Source organism: Crocodylus siamensis, chromosome 9, assembly GCF_052110815.1.
Source record: "Crocodylus siamensis isolate JL-2025a chromosome 9, ASM5211081v1, whole genome shotgun sequence".
NCBI lineage: Eukaryota > Metazoa > Chordata > Crocodylia > Crocodylidae > Crocodylus > Crocodylus siamensis.
The window spans coordinates 28,777,534-28,800,327 of NC_143403.1; the positions used below are offsets into that span (position 1 = coordinate 28,777,534).

General features: G+C 41.8%; 1 protein-coding gene across 3 annotated transcripts in view; it reads right to left on the reverse strand.

The window, feature by feature from the left end:
- Positions 1 to 22,794, reverse strand: part of RPGRIP1L (RPGRIP1 like) — a 164,425-nt gene that overhangs the window by 36,206 nt on the left and 105,425 nt on the right. For all 3 annotated transcript variants that reach the window (XM_090063572.1, XM_090063574.1, XM_090063575.1), the window contains exons 20-22: positions 21,768 to 21,848; positions 13,636 to 13,798; positions 11,805 to 11,902 (exon numbers count right to left, since the gene is read on the reverse strand). In XM_090063572.1, the coding sequence (XP_089919698.1) occupies positions 11,805 to 11,902; positions 13,636 to 13,798; positions 21,768 to 21,848 (342 nt within the window). The remainder of the gene's footprint in view (positions 1 to 11,804; positions 11,903 to 13,635; positions 13,799 to 21,767; positions 21,849 to 22,794) is intronic.

The following is a 22,794-nucleotide window of genomic DNA, read 5'->3' on the forward strand; positions in this document are numbered from 1 at the left end:
ACCACATTTTTGCTGAACCATAATACCAGATACTCTTCCCACCAAGATTTTAGATTCCAGAAAACCAAGCTCCTCAGCATTTCATAACTCCAACAACTGTCTTCAATATCCTATTGTCTGTGGATTCTACCTATCAGTAACATATCTTCCATGTGATGCTTTTCCATTCTACAAAATTTCTTGGTGCCTTTATAGACCTTGATGTTCTCATAACTGCTCTTTTAGTTTTCAAAACACAGACTGAATTAATATTTATAATGATAAGAGACTGTTTCTAGTACAAGAACACTTTCACATATCAATGTATATACAGGTAAGTGCACACAAATTCACATTTAAAAAAAAAATCTTTAAAATGATAAAAAAATCAAATTCACTCTGTAAAAAACCAAACCAAACCAAACCAACAAACAAAAACAAAAGAACTCCCACTGGTTTATTTTCTGGAAAAGCATAATACATTTTTTCACAGTGTTGCTCAAAGTATCTCTCATACTATAAGCAGCAAAACTGAACAAGAAATAAGAAACAAGACTAAATCATAGGTCACATCCACGTGAGCAGGGGGTGTGCATTTGCAGCAGAACAAATAGTAGCAGCACAAATTTGTATCACTACTTTGTGCCACAGCGCACACCCCTGCCTGTGCACTTTGCAGTGGGGGACATTGTCCTGCTGTTCCATGTGCTGCAGCGAGCTGGCTAGGGCACAGGGTGCCACAGCATGGGGGCTAGTCAGCAGGCAGCCTCCTGCACTGAGGCACTGTATACCAGAGCCAGCTGGGAAGCCATATGTGGAGACTGAGGAGCAGGCAGCCTTGGGCTGTCTGCACCCCCACTCCATGTACTTTGGAAGCCTTGGACTGGCTGTTCCCCCATCTCTGCATGCCTCAGAGGGGAGAGCCCACTGCGGAGCCCCTGCACTGAGGCACATGAATCTCCTGTGCCTGGGGGCATAAGGTGCCTCAGCATGGGGGCTCCGTGCTGTGCAGAGAAAGGAAGCAGGCAGCCTTAGGCTTCCCCATTCTCCATGTTTGTCCTAGCGCAAACCACTTTGGCCTGCAACTATAAAGTAGTTGTGTGGTGCTGCCACATTAAATGATGCATACAGGGGGAAAGGAAATATATGACAGAAAAAGAAGGTCCCGACATCATCAGAGGCAAACTCTCCACTGATCACAGGCACCAAATAGGAACCAGCACTGCCTTAACAAAAAATGCAAAACTCGGCAATATATTTCTATTGCCACAACAATCAACACCCCCAACAATGAGACCATGGAGCTGATACTTTTATCCCAGAATGTGGTATATCCAATTCCGTTGCATCACCAAATGTCTTTATGAAAACAATGTTGGTGAAGCTAGACAAAAAACTACCTGCCAGAATGAATGATCACAGAAAAAAGATAAAGGACAGAGAAACTGGAGTACAGTTAGATTTCTTACAGAAACAAACCAACAAAAAACCCCAACTCCTTTTCTGATCTCATAGTCCTAGTGCTCAAGTGACATTTACAAAACACCTTCAGAAGATGGGCCTGGGAACAAAATCATTAACTTAGTGGACACTAAGGATGAAATGAATCATTACAATTATACCATATTAAGAACACTTAAATTTGAACAATTGCACACAATGACTCACTCACAAATGCTAAGTACCCCCTAGGCATCTTAAAGCTATGCCACTTTGGGCAAGGATTCTCTCCAAGTTGTACTACCTAGCTTGAGTTAACTTCTAGCTGTTCAACTGAGATAAAAACACCAAATTCCATGAGGACTAGCTATTTTCCAGGACTCTACCACCCTGGATTGATAGCCAGGGACAGCCAGGCAGCAAGTGAGTATGGAAGGTGGGGGAAAGAGGTAAAGGAGGGCAGGGGGCCAGAGGGAGGGAGGAAGGATGGAGAGGAGTGGGGGGAAGAGGGAAGGTGGCAGACAGAAATGAGGAGTGGGTAAGAAGGGAGCTGCTGGGCTGCTGTCCATCCAATCGGCCCAACTTCCATCCTGATCCCCACCCCCACACTGCTTCCCAGATTACTGTCCTTCCAGGCCCACCTGCTCCTGTCCCACAGCAGCCCAGTAGCCCCCCCACACAATTACCCCTTTTTCCTTTCCCCCTCCACTCTTGCCCCCCTCTCTTTTCCCTTCATCCCTACTTTCCCTCCCCATTCACGTGCTGCCCATCTGTTCCAAAGTAGCAGTAGTAGTGTGGGGGGAGGGGCTTTCCCCCCTCCCTGCCTTCTCCCAGGCTTCATGAAGTCCATGCTGACCCTGTGTACCTGGATCCAGTCCCTGCTAGGCCACAAAACTGAAGGGGGAACCAGATGCGGGGGGAGTGGTGACAAGGAGCAGCTGTGGAGCCATGAAGTCTAGCAGGGGCTGGATCTGGGCATATGGGGGTGGTACAACCTGCAAGGAGTCTGGAGCACATAAAGAAGGAGAACCTCCTTCCCTGCTGTTGCTGCTCTCCAGCTGATCAGGGCAGTGGGGTGGTATTCTGGGGGTAGAGGGGCCATCCAAGTGGCATGGGGAGACCTTCTCTCTGCCTCGACTGCAGGTAGAGTTAGTAAGGGAAGTAGGCAGGACAACTGTGCAGTTCCTAGCCACACCCCTGTTCACCATCCCTCTAGCGTCATGTTTAATCAGTGTGCATTAGAGAGGGTATCGACTCATAATGTACTACTGATCACTAGCATGTGCTAACCTTAATACTGACTATTCCTTTCAATTATCACATGCCAACTCTAGTTCTTACCCTAAGAACTAGGGCCTTAACACAGACATTTATTTTGTGGCTTGTTAAAAGTTACCTGATCCCCAGGTAACTTTTTTATTCTCTTTTCACTCCACAGGAGATAGCAACCTTCTTGAATAGTCTTGCTCTCCATTTATGAAGTTATCCTTTCTACTGCTTTTATCTTGTCTATTAGCCATTTGTAAGGTTTCTTATATCCTGTTTTATTTATACTGGAGTTTTGTGCAGGTATTATTCCATTTGCCATTCCATAGCTGATGATAGCTTTTCTCAGGGACATGGAAGAAAGGTACTTCACACACAAACTCTTGTTTACATCACTTCTAGCTACAGATTTGGTCTAATCAATGATAATCACCCATTAAAATCCTTACTTCTTGAATTTTTCCTGGACCAGCATGCCTACCATATCATCACAACTTTGCCATGGAATCATAACTTTTCATAACCAAGAGCTTACCTTGTCAAATAAGGAAGCATCTGATGAAATAAGTGGAAAGCTTATGCATCTCTGAATTGGTTAGTCTATAAAGTGCTACTCTATCTTGTCTTCCGCCCGACTCGAGGCTAATACAGCTAACTCCCTATCTGCTTATGGAAATTATAGTGCCCTATGGGAAAAATGTGGGTGATCAGGGTTTAGTGGCCTTTCTTTCTGTTTTCTGCCACATGGGTCCCCTTGAATTATATATATGGAAAAAAATACATTCTTTTTAATCACTACTACTACAGTTCCTCACCAACAGAAAGATTTTGGGAACACTTGTTGGCAGGGGGGCTGGAACCTAAATGCATTCAAACTGTTATATTTACCCAGAAGTGATATCTATGTACACTCCTGAAGTAAAGCATGCAGTTTATGTAGTCAGAATGCCAGAAACTGGGTCTCTCAAATATGAAGTAGCTCAATCTTATAATAAAAAGAAAGAAATCACAAAATGACACACTGGAATGATGTGAAAAATTGTGTATGTGAACCTTTTAGCTTTGCTTAAAAATGTTTTTCATTTTTAAATTTCAATTTTTGCCAATTAGTTTATTTAGAAAAAAGCATAAATATGCAGGGGAAAAATGCAAAAGGAATTCCTTACTAACATATTTTCAGTTAATAAGAGTTTAGCTCCTGCATGTGAAGTGAAATGTAAATGCTATCTTGCTGTGGTCACAAATGGCTCTTTGTGTATTCTGAGTCCTAATCGTTGACAAAAATTTTTTCTTATTTCACTAGAGAAGAGCCTGGACAGATGTAAGAAAGTAAGGGCATGGGCATATGTAACACTGGACATTATATAACTTTCAAAAAGCACTGTAAAATAAGTAGACACATGATGCACAGTGTTGAGGTTGATACAAGACATATAACTCAGAGGGTGTGTCTGCACATGTATTAATGCACCCTAGTTACGGCACATTAACTCAAACCACGGTACCTGGTGTTACGGTGCAGTAGTGCCAGCGCATGCCTTTTTAGTGATGCTAAACTGCAGAAGACCAATTCTTACGCACATTAGTGCATTAGCATGGCTTTTGCTGTGACGTGCTGATACTCAGTAGAATTAGTCTACTGCACATTTAATGTCTCATGTAGATGAGCTCAGAAAAAAAACTCAGAAAGGCCACAGCTATGGATTTCTATTTGAAATCTCTGGGTTTATCTTTGTGAATCATGTTTGCATACCTAACGTGGCATTGCACAGTACCCTTGAAAGGATCTCAAGGCAACCTGCAGTACATGGTGTCCTGGTTTAGAATCACTAGTCTATGGCATACAAATTGCTCATACATGTAACATGCTTCTACTTATGAATTTATTAAGCACTTAAGTACTACTTCTAGATGATACACAATGGGACTTGCTATTTTAGACACTTCTATAAAAAATCTGTAAAAAAATATTAAAAATATAAAATCCTTACATAGGTCTAAGACATCCTATAGAATTGTTTAAGCAAAAATCATTTTGATTTCTGCTGGATGATACAAAACTCTTCAGAAAAAACTGCAACAGAATCACAGGGTCAGAGGGGGCCTTGAAGATAAATAGGTCAATATTCTGAATAAAGAAACCATCTATAAACAAACAAGCCTAAACCATCTCCAGTTAATGCCTAACCACCCTCTTCTTGGAAATCTCCAATGAAGAAGATTCCAAAAGTTCCCAATGTAGCTTGTTCCATTGTCCTGTTTTTACATTTCAGAATTGTTTCAGACATTTAATCTCATGCTACTTTGCTGAAGCTTCAAGCCAGTGTTTCATAGTCTGCACTCTGTGGCAAGGAAGAACGGTATTTCTCCATCTTCCTTGTGTCAGCCTTTCAGCTATTTGAAAAGAGCTCTATTCAACCTTAATCTCCTTTTCTCCAGACTAAAGGTACCTTGTCTCTGAAACCTTTCCTCGTACACTTTGTATATATATTTTTTTCTGTTCCCTTTATCATTTTTGTTGCTCATCTTCACTCCTTTTTAGGACCAAACTAGCTAAGGCTAAAGCCAGGCAAGACTGAGGGAATAATAGGGGATGGCGATAATGAATTAAAGAAGAGAGAATGGGGAAAAGAGAGAAAAGTAAAGAATGGAAGAAGGCAAAGACTTTAAAAATCTGTACATACAACAGGCAACCTATTTGAATAATAGAACCACCTGTCCCACAATATGTAGTTCACTTACAACTTTAAAAATGGATACTTGAAGTTCGACTCCTTGGCCATGTACAGATGAATTTGGCCATACTGTATATGGTGCCGCAGACATGTCTGTAGTGCCACATGCTGCACATTCAGCAGTTCTCCATAACCCACACAAAGAAAAAGTAGAGCAGCACATGCAGAGCCAGCGCACACTGCCCAAAACTGGAGCTTGGCTAGTCAGAGCCATGCTCTAGCTGCCAACCAGGCTCCAAGTGGCACGATTGCTGCTGCTGCAGCTCCAGGAGGCTCCCAGAACCCCAGGTAAGGCTGCTGGGGCCAGCCCAGTGCTGGCCCCAGCCTCCTCTATTCCACCCAGGGTAACCTGCTATGCACCAGCAGGCATGTGGCCCAGGTGTTCCCTGAGGACAAGCAGCAGTGACACAAGGTGTGCTGATGCTTCTTGTCCCTGGGGAAGCAAACATCCATTCTTGTGTGGACGTGGCCCTTAAATCTATTTTAGGCACCTATGTAGTCATTTTTTCAAAATTCTTAGTATCAAGCAACCTCACTCTAGCCAGTGCTTAAGCAGTAATACCTGTTGTTACCTACATGTGCTATACTGCAGGAAAAGATTGGATGAAGGGGATATAAAGGCAGGCATGGTTTTAAAATGGGAGGTAATTTCTCCCTTTGATGCGCATTCAATGGCTACATAAAAGAAACATAAAAATGGAAAAGGGTTTATTGTTTTTAAATATGCACAAATAACTATGTGCAATATGGATTTTGAACAAGTCACAGCTTGTTTTATGGTACATCACAGCTACAACCAAATAACAATGCTCATTCATGTTATTTAAGGATGTTTAAAGTTCACATGAATTAGATCATGAGATCTTAATTTACAGAAACTGATGGCAGTTTTCACTAAACTGCTATTAGTGCAAGCAAAATGCACTTACAGAATCTGTAATGAAGGAGAAAGATGTAAACATACCTAAAGGAAAATGGGACCACCAATGAATAAATTGCTGTTGCTATTAATTGCCTAGTGGGTATATTCTAAGACAACTTGGAAGCTGACAAAGTAAATTTTATTATGATAATTGAAAGCTATATTATTACTCAAGATGACAAAGTGCAGAGGTGGGGGTGAATGGTGGAGGGATAGAAGAGAAAAAGGCAATCATTAATTTTTTTTAGACTATGCCAAAGCAAATGCAAATTCCTAGTTTTGATGTCTATTTTGAGGACCTGAAACAAGGCTTTTAATCAATGTATTATACATCAAATTGATAATGTTAACTTCTGATTATTCAAATGTATGAAATATTCATAGAGAACTGTCCAAAGTTTTACATTTCCTAGACTTTTTTTCTCTATTAATTATCATGCCTGGAAGCTTTTTAGTAAAAGCAGCAGCCATCAGCCTGACTGAACCTGACAAGCTAGCAAGGCCCAATTACACTGGCACTCTGTGGCACTTTGATGTACTGGGAACGAAAAGAGATAGGGGCAAATTGTATAGCACATTATGTTAATGACTTGATTTAATCCAGCCACTAAACTTTATGTAGCCTGTTAAAAAAGATGCTAACACTAATTACGCCACTTTCGAAAGGAAAGAAGGGGACAAGCATTTCATACCGACAAAGTGAAGCTCATAAATGTTGTAAATGAAATGAAACAAAATGAAGTAATCTATGATTAATTATACATCACACATACGAAGAAAAGAAAAAGAAGCAAGTGGTACAGCTAAGTACTGCACAATCTGTTAGATTTCTTTTATGATCAACAGATCTAAGAAAAAACCATGAACTGTCTGATTTGCAACATGCAAAAAAGAAATTGCATGATCCTAAATAGCTTAAACAGTGTGGCATGCAGTTTAAATTTACAGAATAATTAGAACAACAATTTAAAAAAAATCAAAAGTTTTATTTACCATGTTTGAATGACTGTGGGATATTTATCTTGGAGACAGAGTGATTTTTAATCATTTAACAGTAATAGTTCCATCTATTTTTTCTACATAATATATTCTTTAAGTTAACCATGTTTTGAGGTATGGAAACCTATTTTTCTACTAATTCTAAATGCAAACTCATACCAAAGGGATTGGTATTATACTTAAAAATTTCTTGGTACTTCTTTGATCTCATATACCTCTTTGCACATTTGTTTTGTTTCTTGATGAACAGAAACAGTTGAGAAAGGAGAAAGCTAATGATCCATAAACTAATCTTTCTAAGACTTAACATCTTTTATCATTCTCCTTAAATCATTTTAAATAAAGTGAAAGGTAACCAGAAATTTGTATGTCAACTATTTCATTGCTTGGCTTAGCCATGATGAGTAATTTCTAGTTTAGTTCACAATGTTACAGATCAAAGAATTTTATAGTACCAAACATGTAATGAAATATAATGCAATTGCACCTATTAAAATAACTTTTCTCTCTCTCTCTCTCTCTCATTCAGATGGGAGGTAACATTTCTAAAACTATGTTAAATGCGATGAATAGATGAGCAGCTACTCATGCATGAACCTTTGATTAATTTAACTGGTTACATTATTAGCTGTAGTACATTCTTTATTTAGTGTCTGAACACAAAAATCAGATGATTAATCACTGTAGGTAATCACGTCACAATATTAACATGTCCACATCACATGGTCAAGACAGAATGCAACAATAACCATATTAGGAAGAGCAAGGAAAAAAGATCATTCAACCTCTGCTTATATAAACCATTTAAAATATCAGAACCAGCTATTTTTAGGTGAACAAACTTATTTTAAGAAAACTGTATTTGTTGTCAAAGACTGTATTTAGTCTTATGTGATGGAAATCTGGGGAAAAAATATCTGTGAATGCTTGTGTGGATTAAAAATTCTAGTTTCAGCACCTCTAATTGCAGATTCAGTGAGGTTCAGCTGAGGCAAAGTACTGATGACTACAAGGTGGAATCAACACAGGATTGAGATGGAAGCCCTGACTAGGGAAATTAATTACTACTTAGAAATACATCTACTCCTGTAATAAATGTATTGGACTCCAATAAATGTATTGGAGTAGCAGTCAATTACCAGAAGGTTTGCAAGTAAGAAAATTTGTTGGAGGCTTATGTCTGAACACAACTGGCCTCTGCACAGAGGTATATTCCAGTAATTATCATACTCAGAGTGACACCAAGTTGATGAATGTCTTTAGCTACACTTTTCTTATGTGACGTTAAGCAAGCAAGACATTAAAAGAGCCTTGCTTGTAACCGTAACTTGTCTTTGCTGTTTCCACAGAGGTCCCTTCTTTGGCTTTTGATTGGCCCATCAGCATATTTTCAGGTTCTTGAGCCTAGACAGGTCCAGATTCATTTAATTATCTCCTAGTTGGTAGTGCCCCTATAAACTGCCTTTCAATTTTGGCTGGAAATGGATCCCTGAAATCACATTATTTACTCTGATTCAATGAGACCACTGTCATAAGGCTTCTATGTCCAACGGGGGAGGGCAGTGGAGAGCGTGTGCTACTTAAACACTTGCATTGTGTCACACACACACACACACACACATATGATACATACATGGACGTAAAACTATGCTATGTCTTTAGACCAAAATGGCTACAACCAACAATGCAGCTTTAACGTTGAAAACCACTCAAAAGTTAGAAAATATCACAATTAAGGTTCATAGATTCATAGATGCTAGGGTCGGAAGGGACCTCAATAGATCATCAAGTCCGACCCCCTGCATAAGCAGGAAAGAGTGCTGGGCCTACATTACCCCAGCTAGATACACATCTAGCCTTCTGTCCAATCTTAATTCAGTCTTCATGAACATTTGTATTAGGCCTTTTTATATAAGGAAATACATGTATACCTCGTTTTATTGCGCTTCGCTTTATTGCGCTTCGCAGATGTTGCATTTTTTACAAATTGAAGGTTTGTGGCAACCCTGCGTCGAGCAAGTCTATCGGCGCCATTTTTCCAACAGCATTTGCTCACTTCGTGTCTCTGTGTCACATTTTGGTAATTCTCGCAATGTTTCAAACTTTTTCATTATTATTATAGTTGTTATGGTGATCTGTGATCTTTGATGTTATTACTGTAATTGTTTTGGGGCGCCACGAACCATGCCCATATAAGATGGCGAACTTAATCAATAAATGTTGTGTGTGTTCTAACTGCTCCACCGACCGGCCGTTCCCCCATCTCTCTCCCTCTCCTCGGGCCTCCCTATTCCCTGAGACACAACAATATTGAAATTAGGCCAATTAATAACCCTACAATGGCCTCTAAGTGTTCAAGTGAAAGGAAGAGTCGCACGTCTCTCACTTTAAATCAAAAGCTAGAAATGATTAAGCTTAGTGAGGAAGGCATGTCGAAAGTGGAGATAGGCCGAAAGCTAGGCCTCTTGCACCAAACAGTTAGCCAAGTTGTGAATGCAAAGGAAAAGTTCTTGAAGGAAATTAAAAGTGCTACTCCAGTGAACACACGAATGATAAGAAAGCGAAACAGCCTTATTGCTGATATGGAGAAAGTTTTAGTGGTCTGGATAGAAGATCAAACCAGCCACAACATTCCCTTAAGCCAAAGCCTAATCCAGAGCAAGGCCCTAACTCTCTTCAATTCTATGAAGGCTGAGAGAGGTGAGGAAGCTGCAGAAGAAAAGTTTGAAGCTAGCAGAGGTTGGTTCATGAGGTTTAAGGAAAGAAGCCATCTCCATAACATAGAAGTGCAAGGTGAAGCAGCAAGTGCTGATGTAGAAGCTGCAGCAAGTTATCCAGAAGATCTAGCTAAGATAACTGATGAAGGTGGCTACACTAAACAACAGATTTTCAATGTAGATGAAACAGCCTTATATTGGAAGAAGATACCATCTAGGACTTTCACAGCTAGAGAAGAGAAGTCAATGCCTGGCTTCAAAGCTTCAAAGGACAGGCTGACTCTCTTGTTAGGGGCTGGTGACTTTAAGTTTAATGTGTGGCATTCAGTTCAGCCCTGGGATTGAATCAGGTCAGGCTGGGCTGCAGACATAATGATCCCAGGCTCCCCCTGTACTAGCAAGTATAAAAGGTGCAACTGGGATCTAAATTAGACTAGTACAAATATTTTATTATGAAAATTTTTTAGTATCAAAAATTAAAACTGACTGACATTTTCCTCTTAAAGTGCATCTGTCTGGATACTGCTGAAGCCATCATGTAATAAAATGAAATCTTAAAAAAAGGACATGAAGTGAAAAAAAAAGTGAAACAATTTTTTTTTCTAGCACAGGATAGCATGTGAGTGGGTGTGATGGAAATACTATATAAATCTCTACTAGTGCACTTCAAAATGATTTGTGAAACTGCATAATGTTCCAGTTGTATACCCTTCATTAAAATCAATGGGAATAGTAATTGAATGAAGACCTTAATCATAGATTACTAATTATGCTGAAATTTGAAAAGTGATGTGGTGGTTTGAGATAAGACTATGAAATCTATTTTTCGTTTTTAAATCCAGATTTCTAGTAATGAAATGTTAGCCTATTAATTTATAGTAACATCTAGCTTTCTTGGGTTACTAGTTTACATTGAAAATGTTCTGTAAAGGATTCCTAAATAAAGCTGTACTTAAGTAGTAATTACATACAGTTGGTAAATTCATGCATTGCATAGTCAGAACTATAACCATGTGACTTGAAAGCTCAAGTTTACAAATTCATCAAAAATTTAAAGATCATTGTGAATGAAGAAAACCTATAAAGCATGAACTGTCAGGTCATTAGGGTAAGTGCCCCGATATGTGCGTCTTAGGGCTCCTCTAGAAGTTCAGGTAACACTGCAGGGCTTGCAGCATTCCATGTGCTGCCCCTGCTGTGAGCTCCGCAGCTGACAGGGGAGCAGTGTTGCAAATGCTGCTGCAAGTCTCATCAGTTGCTGGACTTACAGCAAAGACAGCATGGGGAATGCTACCACTGCTGTCAGCCTCCTGAGCTGTGGGGCTGGGAGCAGGTGGTGCACCACTGTGGCTGGGAGCCCCTCAGCTGAAAAGACTCCCAACCACAGGGAAGTACCTGGCCATATGTTCAATTAATGGCATGATAAGAACAATCCATGAAGTTATTCCACATTGTTCCTGGAATAATTTTGTGGCTTATTGCTTGTTTTATCATGCCATTCACTGATTAAACGTGTGGCTGGGTTACAGTTTCAGTCATGAGATTACCTGCTAATCGTGCCTTAAGTGTAACGTGTAGATGGAGCCTCAGTGTATTTGAATTTGAAAACAGAGAAACCTACTGAAATTAAAGACTCCTTGAAAATCTGGTATTCGCTATTTCACAGGAAGCTGAATGCTACATATTTTCCTTAGGTTTACCTAATTTATCAAAAAGAATTAAATTGCCATAAAAATATGGACTGACCTGTTTGATACTCTTGGACAATGGGCTTGGAACAACACAATCATCACTGTCAGTTATTATGGATTCAATGGCATCAGTTGCTTGTCTATCATCTTGAACTGTTAAAGTAAAAATCAATAAAGTTAAAACAAAATCTGTATTTATAGTCCAATGGAGAATTATCAAGAAATCTGAGAACAATATATTAAACTTTTCTAATAAATATTGCATGAGAGAGTCAGGTAAATCATCTCTTAATTGTAGAGCATAACACAAGCAAATGGTTGTGTTAAATGGTCTAAACCAGTGCTCCTCAATCTTTTTCACTGGCAGAACAGATGGGCAGTGCCCACCCTGTCTGGGTCGGATCAGGCCAGTGGTCCTGATCTGGTGCCTGAGGTGGCACTGGGACCTGAGCTCTGGAGTCTCACATGGGACTCTCATTCCCCACTGGAGCTCACGATCCCAGCCCCCTCACCATTTTTCTTGAAGAGAAAAATAGAGGACATGTAGATGTCAGGTTTCGTATCAATAGAGGACAGCGTAGCAGAAAATCGGAATGTCCTCTATGATGGCCACTCTATATACAATACAAATACTATGTCCCTTTTCTACTGCATTCTCTCTAGCTTAAGTACCTGGGAGGTCCCTAGGTAGGTCCCACTGCATTGGGAAACAAAGCAGACAGTGGCAGTTCTCCAGCTACTTCCACTTGCAGTTCTCCCTCTCTGGTGGCTGCCAGGGCTTCCCTTTTTTGACTCTAGCCCATATCTTATCTAGGCCAAAACCCTGCCTCCAGCTGGTCATGTGGGTCCTGCAGGTGTTCCTTATTCCCTCCTTAGGCTGCAAACCTGGCAACCCACAGCTGGAGAGCCCTGCAGACTGGGCAGGGCTCTCTGACCAGTCAGCCACTTCTTGAAAGTAGCAGGCACCGCTTAGTGCCCTGCAACAGTCTTCTACAAACACCAAAATGTATAATGATAGAAGCTGAGGGGTGCAATGCTACCAGATTTTCCCATGATGAACTGCAGTGTAGACAAACATTAAATCAATATTTCTATATTAAACTAATCTGTGGATTTTCACTCTTTGGGTTTCACCAACATGCTTGCATACACTGAGAATGTACTAAAAATAATTTCTTCAAGGTGGGATGGGGTTGGGGTAGGGTGACACTTCTCTAAATACCTTAGCTCTGTTTTACTGGAGAAAAGTTAATTTAAAAAAGGAAAAAGAGTTACTCCATCTTTTTCAAATTGTGCTAAAAGCAAAATACCTAACTAATTAAAAATTCTAGAATCCTGTACCCACTCCTATTTTAAATCTCAGTCTCAGGGAATCAAGCTTGCTTTCCTGATAACTAAGTTTAAATATGAGCTAGAACAGGATGACTTGGGCCTTTGTACTCTTTACATAAATCTGTCTTTAACAACTTTGTGTCACACTTGTTAAAAAATGTATTGCCCTCTCATTGTTTGAGGAAAATCTCTGATATTACTGATGGTAGTTATCTGCAGACAAAACGAGCATACTTGTTAAAATATTCTTTAGAACAGCACAGTTCTGAAGGGGAAATATAAAGACACTTTAAATAGAAACAAGGTTTCCTTTAATATTTTATGAAACTAGGTCATATATCAGGTTTTTGCATTCAATTAACAGTATAGTTTCCACTTGGGCTAAGAATAAAACCAACAAACCCACACACCTACATCCATAAGGAAAACTAGAATATTCTGTCATGAAGCTTATAATAAGACAGCTCCCACTGTTAACAACAATTGCTTAAAAATGGGGAGAGGCAGATTTATTAGGGAAACATATATTTATATTTTATAAAAATGAAAATAACCTTCTGGTTCCAATTCCTCAGTTATTTCTGTTTCATCTTCAGAGGTAGCTGAACTGTGGTCAGCAAACTGACCCTCAGACAGATGAGAGAGATCATCTTTTTGCTGCAGAATTTCTTCAGCAGTCTCCTTTCCTTTATCATCTGCCAATGTTTCTTGCATAACCTTACATAAGACAAGAAATAAATAAAAATAACATGTTTTACAGCCATTCTGTAGTATTTATAACATCTTGCATAGTAAAAATGTCCCTTGGCCCTATCAAGATATATAATCTGATGGTTTCTAAACATTTAACTTATATTTTTAACGCATTTATTATTTCTAGAAACCTATATATTTTTTCAACCACCTTATTCTTCAGATGATATTCTATTAAGTGATGAATCTTCATGTAGCATATTCATGAGGATTTCAAAAGGAAATTGCACAAAGCATGTAAAAAAAGAACCATCTTTGTAGCTACATACTAAATGGCTCAAAATCTATTCAAGTCACAGACAACAGTAACTTAATTCAGTATGTACTATAAAAGAAATCATACCCATCGAGGAAATCTGCTATAGTATCAAGACAGTCTGTGGAGAGTTAGATAATGAAAAATTTGTTGCCATTTTTTCCAGTTTTTCTCCCCACAATCAGAAACAGCAAGGCTATTCCTTTCCTTCTACAAATAACAGAGACTATTAAAAGTTGTCTACAAGCCTCCGAGACTTCCCAAAGTGATTCTACACTTGGACTTGATGAGCTCTATTAAAACCCTTTAAAACAAAACACTGGAACAATACAAAGGAACCTTTGGAAGCCACTAAGGATTCTTCCATCATTAAAGAATCTTCATACTCTCTACAGCCCCCCTCCGTAGCCATATGGAACATGTTGGGAATGAAGTATTGTGTGATCTGGACCATCCTTGGCTACTGAAACAGTTCTTGAGCAAGAGTGGAAAAACTTTTTTGCAGTCCCTGAATGTATCTCCTCAGAAATGGAACACCTTTTGGCCTTCTTTGCCATGAGATGAAAGTAGAAAAGAAAGATTTTTTTCTATGAGAGGGTCATGGGTCCCATGGACAGGGGCAATAGAGAGGTGAGGAATGTAGTATATGCAATATGCCTCAACTTTAGTAAGGATTTTGACATTGTCTATTATGTGAATGCTACAGGCACCTAAGAAATTATGGGCTAGCTTACAAAACTGGATACACACATATTCAATTATGATTGGATAACTGGGATGAAAAGTAGTCACCAATAACAAAGTCAAACACAGAGGAAGTGTCAAGAGTGGTTTCTTCATGAGTCTGTTTAGGATCTGTTGTTCAACAGTTTTTCTAAGGAGTTGAAAGATGGAATGAGCATATACTAAATTTCTTGGGGACTGAGTGTGGTTTCAGGATCACTAGAGGATAACATGAGGAAATCAAAATGACTTTGATTAATTTATGAAATAGTTTGAAACAGAAAGGATGAAATTCAGTCAGGACTATTGCAAAATACTACACTTGGAAAGTTAAAAAATAAATCAAATGAACAAATGTAAAAAGGAGAGTGACTGGCCAGTCTGCAGTAGTTCAGAAAATAATCTGGCGTTATACTGGGTCCAAAGTTGAATCTGAGTCATCAGTGAGATTTTTTTTTTTCCAAGGGGCAATGACATACTGGCCATATCTACACAAGACATTTACTGTGCAGTACTGCACAGTCATTTAATAGTTGTATAAATAAGTATTAAAATGACAGTGCAGAAACTGGAGTTTCTGAGCAGTTGTGTCGCTGAATGGCTTTTTCATGATGCTTACTCTGCAGTAGCCTGAGACTACCGTGTAGTAGCACTGCATCACAATTTGTGCTACGTGATGCTACTGTGCAGTCATCTTGTGTAGACATGGTCACTGGGATGCATTAATAGGAATGCCATATACAAGTCAAAATACCATGTTTACCTAAATCTAAGATGAACCTGAATTTAAGATGACCCTTCAATAATATAAATTTTTTCCATATAAAAAAAAAATCTAAAATTTGTTATCATTTTCCAGGTACAGAATTTAATTATTGGAGAGTTGTCTTAAATTCACTCCTCCCTATCACCACATTATTACAGCAAGGAAAGCAGTGGCTAGGGGTGGGCAGGCAGTCAGCCCCCTTTACTTCTGCCTCTCCTACTTCTTCCACCCTGTAGCTCTCCAAAATTTCCGTCTCTTCCTCCCTACCCACTCCCTACAATCTCTGTCCCTTCCTCCCCACTCCCTACCTCCCATCATATTATCAGTTGCTGCTTAGGCTCTATTCCCTCCCAGCTCATGGAGCACCATACACAGAAATGCAGCTTTTGCTAGGCCATGCAACAGAGAGTTTCCCTGATCTCTGTGCCTGGGAGGGAATCCCACCAGAGCTGGAACTAAGCTGCCTGACAGTAAGTGGGGAAAAGGGGGCAGAGGGAGGACCAAAAGCTACAAAGGGCAAGCAGAGTGGGGTGGGGCAGGAGGCTGCTGTGGGCCAGTAAGAGGTGCAGCAGCTGTCTGCCACCTGACTCTGCTTTGTATGCAAATCTATGATGAGGGGTTTTCCTCCCACCTCCCCCATGGTGACCGGGGAAAAAACCCTCAACCTAGATTCAAGTAAATATGGTAAGTGAGTTTTCTATTCTTTTAGCATTGGTGATTCCTCATTTAGTCATCATATCTTAAGACAGACATGGACAAACTGCTGTGGACACTCCAGAGCATTTTGGAGTTCTAGAAAAAGACTGGAAGTAGACTACAGCAGTGATTCTTAAGTGGGGTGCTGGGACAGGGTGATCCAAGGTGTGAAGAGATACGTGAGGTACAAGGAGATAGGAAGATTAACTAAGTGGATAAGAGCAGACTCAGGCTTACCCTGCCTGAATGGTCTTCCATGCCCACTGCCCAGTCCCTCCCTCTGCAAGGAGATATGCACTACATAATATAAGTTTTTGAAATCGGGTGCTATTCAATTTACAGAAGTTATGTACAGGTGGCTTGAGTCTAAAATGGTTGAGAACCACTGACCTAGAGAAAGGAGGACCAAAGAAGGCATTTAATAAGTGCTTTCAAATACAAAAGGGATTCCTCTCCATGTTCACAGTGGATGAAATGTAACATGCTTAAATGCTAACAAAGGACATTTAAGTTAAATATTAGGAAGAACTTTGTCAGTATGACAGCGGTTCAGCACTGGAAGAGATTACTTAGAGGTCGTGGAATCTCTATAACTGGAAAATTTTCAGCACAAATTAAATAAACATTCCTTCCAGACTTAATTTTCTATGATTTTAAATTGGACAGCGTCCTATAACAGGAACATAATGCATGTTGCCCCATGATATCCAATTCTTCTTGGTACTGCATTTTTGATTCTTTAATATAACATGAGGAAGAATATAATATAATATATATTACGTAGATTTCATAGATTTAATAGACATTAGGGCTGGAAGGGACCTTGGAAGATTGAGTCCAGCCCCCTGCCTGAGGGGCAGGAAGTCAGCTGGGGCCATAGGATCCCAGCAAGATAAGCATCCAAATTTCTGTTGAAGGTGTTCAATGTAGGCACTTGAATCATCTCCGATGGCAGGATATTCCAGACCTTGGGGGCTCGGACAGTAAAGAAATTCTTCCTTATGTCCACCCTGAAACAGTCTTGCAGTAGTTTATAACTGTTCGAACTTGTCATCCCTTGGGGTGCTCTGGTGAACAAACGTTCCCCCAGATACTGGTGGTCACCTCTGATAAATTTACAGGTGGCCATCAGATCACCCCTGAGCCTGCACTTTTCCCAGCTAAAGAGCCTGTCATCGTAAGGTCTGTTTTCCTGACTTCTGGTCATGCTCTTTTCTGGACTCTCTCAAGCTTCTCCACATGCTTTTTGAATTGTGGGGCCCAAAACTGAACACAGTACTCCACCTGTGGCCTCACCAAGGCTGAGTACAAGGGGAGAATGACGCCTGGGATTTGCTTGAGAAGCATGTATGGATGCAAGTCAGCATTTTGCTCGCTTTACTAGCTGCAGCACCACATTGAAGGCTCATGTTCATCTTGTGGTCAATGATGACCCCCAAGTCCCTTTCATTGGTAGTGCTAGCCAGCGTAGCAGTGCCGAGCCTATAAGAATGCTGCAGGTTTTTCCTCCCAAGGTGGAGAACCTTACATTTTTCAGTGTTAAACACCATCGGGTTCTTGTCCACCCATTTGCTGAACCTGTCCAGGTCAGCCTGGATCACCCTCCTGTCTTCAGGTGTGGATGCTTTGCCCCAGAGTTTGGTGTCATCGGCGAACTTGGCCAGTCTGCTTCTGACTCCAATGTCCACATCATTAACGAAGAAGTTGAACAGTATGGGTCCAAGGACAGAGCCTTGGGGCACCACGACAATTGCTTCCATCTATTACCACTCTCTGGGTCTGACCACAAAGCCAATTTCCCACCCAGCAGATTGTGGTGGACCCAAGGCCACGGTTCGCCAGTTTCACCAAGAGGTGATCATGGGATACCAGATTGAAGGCTTTTTTGAAGTCAAGATATATGACATCAATCTCATCTCCCTTGTCCAGGTGATAGGTCACCTGGTCATAAAAGAAAATGAGATTGGTCAAGCAAGACCTACCCACAACAAACCCGTGCTGGCTATCCCTCAGGATGTTGGTGTTGGCCAGTCCATTAAGAATGGCCTCTTTAATAAACTTTTCTAAGACCTTCCCCAGGATACAGGTCAGGCTGATGGGCCTGTAGTTTGTCAGATCCACTTTCCCCGCTTTCTTGAAGATAGGCACCACGCTGGCCTTCTTCCAGTCTTCGGGCATTACACCAGAGCACTAGAAGTTCTCAAAGATCCATGCCAGGGGCTGGGCTATGATGCTCGACAGCTCCTTAAGTAACCTGGGGTGTAGATTGTTAGGGCTGGCTGGCTTGAAGATATCCAGCCTCTTAAGGTGTTCCTTCACGAGGTCAGCATTGATGGAGGGCAGGGGAGCATCCTCACCTGGACCTCTCTGTCCCTTGGTGGGCATGGGCGTCCCATGGGACTGACGAAAGACCGACACAAAGTACCCATTTAATAGTTTGGCTTTTTCCTGGGTGTCAGTTGTCAGATGTCCCATCTGGTTTAGCAGGGGTCCAATGTTGCCCTTGCTTTTCCTCTGGCTCCCCACATATATGAAAAAGGACTTTTTATTGTTCTTGATACTCAAAGCTAGTTGGAGTTCAGCTGCAGCCTTGGCTTTCCTGGTTTGCTCCCTGAAGGACAGGACCAGTGCAGAATATTCCTCCCTGGAGGTGAATCCTGTCCTCCGTCCTTTGTAAGCCTTTCTTTTTAGCCTCAGGAGGTCTGCTAGATGCCTGGAGAGCCAGCAGGGCTTCTGTGCCTTCTTGCTGCCTTTTCTCCGAGATGGAATAGAATTAGCTTGTGCACTAAGGATTGCTCCATTGAGGAGCAACCACTCTTCCTGAACTCCCCTCCCCCTGGGGTCGTGGTCCCTTAGGGCCTCACTGACAAGCTTCCTGAGCTTGTCAGAGTCAGCTTTCCTGAAGTCAAGGACTTCAGTGTTGCTGACTGACTTGCCAGCTTTATGGGCTTTATGGTATGTTATATTAATATATTAAATTATATTATAACATAATAACTTAATATAACATTATGTGAGGAAGAAACACGATCATGTATCATGCCTAAGACGAAACACAGAGTGGTCATTGTGGAAGTCTCCCTCCCGAGGGGGACAGAGGGAGCGATTGTTCACCCCAACCTCTTAGTTTGCTGGCCCCCGGGAGCCCAGATTTGGGATGTGGCTGAGAGGATCCCAAAACTTATCTGGCCCGCTGACTACTTCCCCATGTTCTATATCCATGTGGGCACAAATGACATGGCTTGGAGCAATCCCAGCTGGGTCATGAATGGCTACAGGGCTCTGGGAGTGGGGTCAGGGGGCTGGGAGCATGGGCGTTTTTTTTCCTCAATCCTTCTGGTTACAGGTCACGGGCTGAGGAGGGAGAGATGAACTGAGGCACTAAAACAGAAGACTGCAGCTCTGGTGCTATCATGAAGACTCCGGCTTCTATGACCACAGCCTGCTGTTCGGAAAGAGAGGCGTGGTTCGTTTGGAAGAGACTGCCTCCACCTCACTCCACAGGGAAGAAGCTCTTTTCAGCCAGAATGGCTGACCTGCTTGACTGGGCTTTAAACTAAGCTCGCAAGGGGATGGGTGGACAACCACCAGAGCAAGCTCACTGAGCATCAACCGCAGCGCTAAAGGAACTGGCAGACATGATAGCGTGGCCCCTGGCAAGGATATTTGAGAACTCCAAGTATTTCATCTGAATACCACAAGATTGGAAGAGGGCCAATGTGGTATCTATTTTCAAGAAAGGGAGGAAATAAGACCCGGGAAACTACACGCCAATCAGTTTGACCTCAATTCCTGGGAAGATTTTGGAAAAAGTTAACCAAGAAACCATTCTTGACAGGCTAACAGAAGGCACCATTCTGAGGGATAGCCAGCATGGGTTTGTTGTGGGTAGGTCTTCCCTGACCAACTTCATTTCCTTCTATGACCAGGTGATATATCACCTGGACAAAAGGGAAGAGGTTGTTGTCATATATTTGGACTTTAAAAAAGCCTTTGACCTGGTGTCCCATGATGTCCTCACAGATAAATTGGGCAACTGTGACCTCAACTACTCCACAGTCCAATGGCTGGGGAACTGGCTCTGAGGTCAGACCCAGAGAGTGGTAGTTGACGGAACCAAATCAACTCAGTGACTAGTGGTGTCCCCCAAGGCTCCATTCTTGGACCTGTATTCTTTACCTGTACTTGGACACTGGTGTTAGAAGCAGACTAGCTAAGTTTGCTGACAACACCAAACTTTGGGGAAGGGTGTGCACACTTGAGAATAGGCTGATGATCCAGGCCGACCTCGATAGGCTTGCAAGGTGGGTGGATGAAAACCTGATGCATTCAATACAGAGAAATCCAAGGTGCTCCACCTCGGGGAAAAAAACCCCTGCATCATACTTATAGGCTCTGCAGTGCTACACTCATGACCACAAAAAAAACTTAGGGGTCATGATTGACCACAAGGTAAACATGAGCCACCAATGCGATACCGCAGCTAGCAAAGTGAACAAAACTCTAGTTTGCATCTACCAATGCATCTCAAGTAAGACCCAGGATGTCATCCTCCTGCTATACTCAGCTTTGGTGAGGCCACAGCTGGAGTACTGCATCCAATTCTGGGCTCCACAATTTAGGAAGGATGTGGAGAAGCTTGAAAAAGTCCAGAGGAGAGACACGTGCATGATCAGAGGGCGTGAGAACAGGCTTTATGAAGAGAGGCTGCGAGCTATGGGACTCTTCATCTTGGAGAAGAGCAGGCTCAGGGGTGACTTGGTGGCAGCCTATAAGTACATAAGGGGTGTGCATTAGGACCTAGGGGAATGCTTGTTCACCAGAGCACCACAAGGGATGACAAGGTCCAATGGTGACAAACTCCTGCAAGACTGTTTTAGGCTGAACATAAGGAAAAGCTTCTTTACTGTCCGAGCCCCCAAGGCCTGGAACAGATTCCCCCCAGAGGTGGTGTGAGCATCTACTCTGGACACTTTTAAGAATCATTTAGATGTTTGTCTTGCTGGGATCCCTTGACCCTAGCTGATTTCCTGACCCTTGGGAAGGGGGCTGGACCCAATGATCTTATAAGGTTCCTTCCAGCCCTAATGTCTATGAAATCTATGAAACATGACACTCCATATAAACCCGTATAAAACCATTTGCTTAAACATTCATTTGTCCTGCCTGATAAATAAGATAATTTTTGCTCTAATATTTTTGGGTTTCTAAGTTATTTAGTAGTTGTGGAGTACACAGTATATGTGGTTTGTAATGCTGACGTCAACTTCATTACTGACCACTTATTCAGCTGCTGTTCTCTACAGTTAAGAAAATATATATGAAATATATAAAATTAAAATTCTAATTACAAAACAATTAAAATAGGATACCGCTGTATTACAGTTTCACATTCAGTGCATTCATAAAATTTAACAGTGAAATTTACTATGGCAGTTATCAACATACAAACATAAATCATGTGATCTCCCACAAGTTGAATCAACTTGTACCTCTGAAGTATCTGAAACAATGGATGCATCAGCCTTAATCTTCTGTGCAATTCTGTTATCATCTTCATCAGCAACAGGACCCTAGGTTATTAGCATAAAATAAGGAAAAGATTAAATTTGCTATATAAATCCAGGGGTCAGCAACCTATGGCCTCTAGCTCAAATCCATCCTGCATATTATGTCTTCAGCAGTGTTGAGCAGCAGGGGCTTCTCTATGGTGAAGAGAAGTACAGGGGATGGCCTTTTCTCCACACTGCAGTGGGGAGAAGTGGTAGCTTTCTTTGTGCTGTGGTGGGGATAACTGATAGCAGTAGGAACTATCTCTGTGCTTTAGCAGGGAAAAGCATCAGTGATAGCAAAGGCACAGGCAGAGGAGTCCTAGCGTCTGTACACCTCTGACTGAACATCGTTGTTGACTGGTGATATACTGTCACAGGGGCACTCAGGTGCCCTGTTCCTACGAAGGGAGAAGGCCAGCTGCCAAGCTCCAGGGGCAGCTCAGGTGCTGGTTGCTGGGGCAACCTGGTTGGTCATGTGACCAGAAGGGGGCAGGGCCGGGCCTTTATAAACAGCCCAGGCCGAAGCCTAGCTGGCAGTTCCCTCCTGGGAGTCTGAGGGGCAGGAGAGCTGATGGTTGCAGCCTGACCACCCAAGCGGCTATAGCATGGTAAGGGTGGAGAGAACCCGGGCTGGGAGGCCATTGCTAGAGAGCCAAGTGAGTGTAGACCCTATGTTATAAGCCAGGAGGCTTACTGTTGTTGTGTTACAGCCGTTTGGCTTTTGGTTCTGTTCGTTACTGTTAGACTGGAAGACCGGGTGAGGCTATAAGGGGATGGAGGAGGCCTCATTTAGGAGTGCCCCAGGAGAGTGGGGGTGCTCCCAGTGCTGGAGTGTGGTGCTACATTGTGGGGTGTACTACCCCAGCCCTGGGGAGGGGCACAGTGCCAGTGAGGGCACCTTAGTTAGGGTATAAGACCCCAGCCCTGAGAAAGGCAAAGAGGATTTTGGTGGCCAGGCATGGCTAAG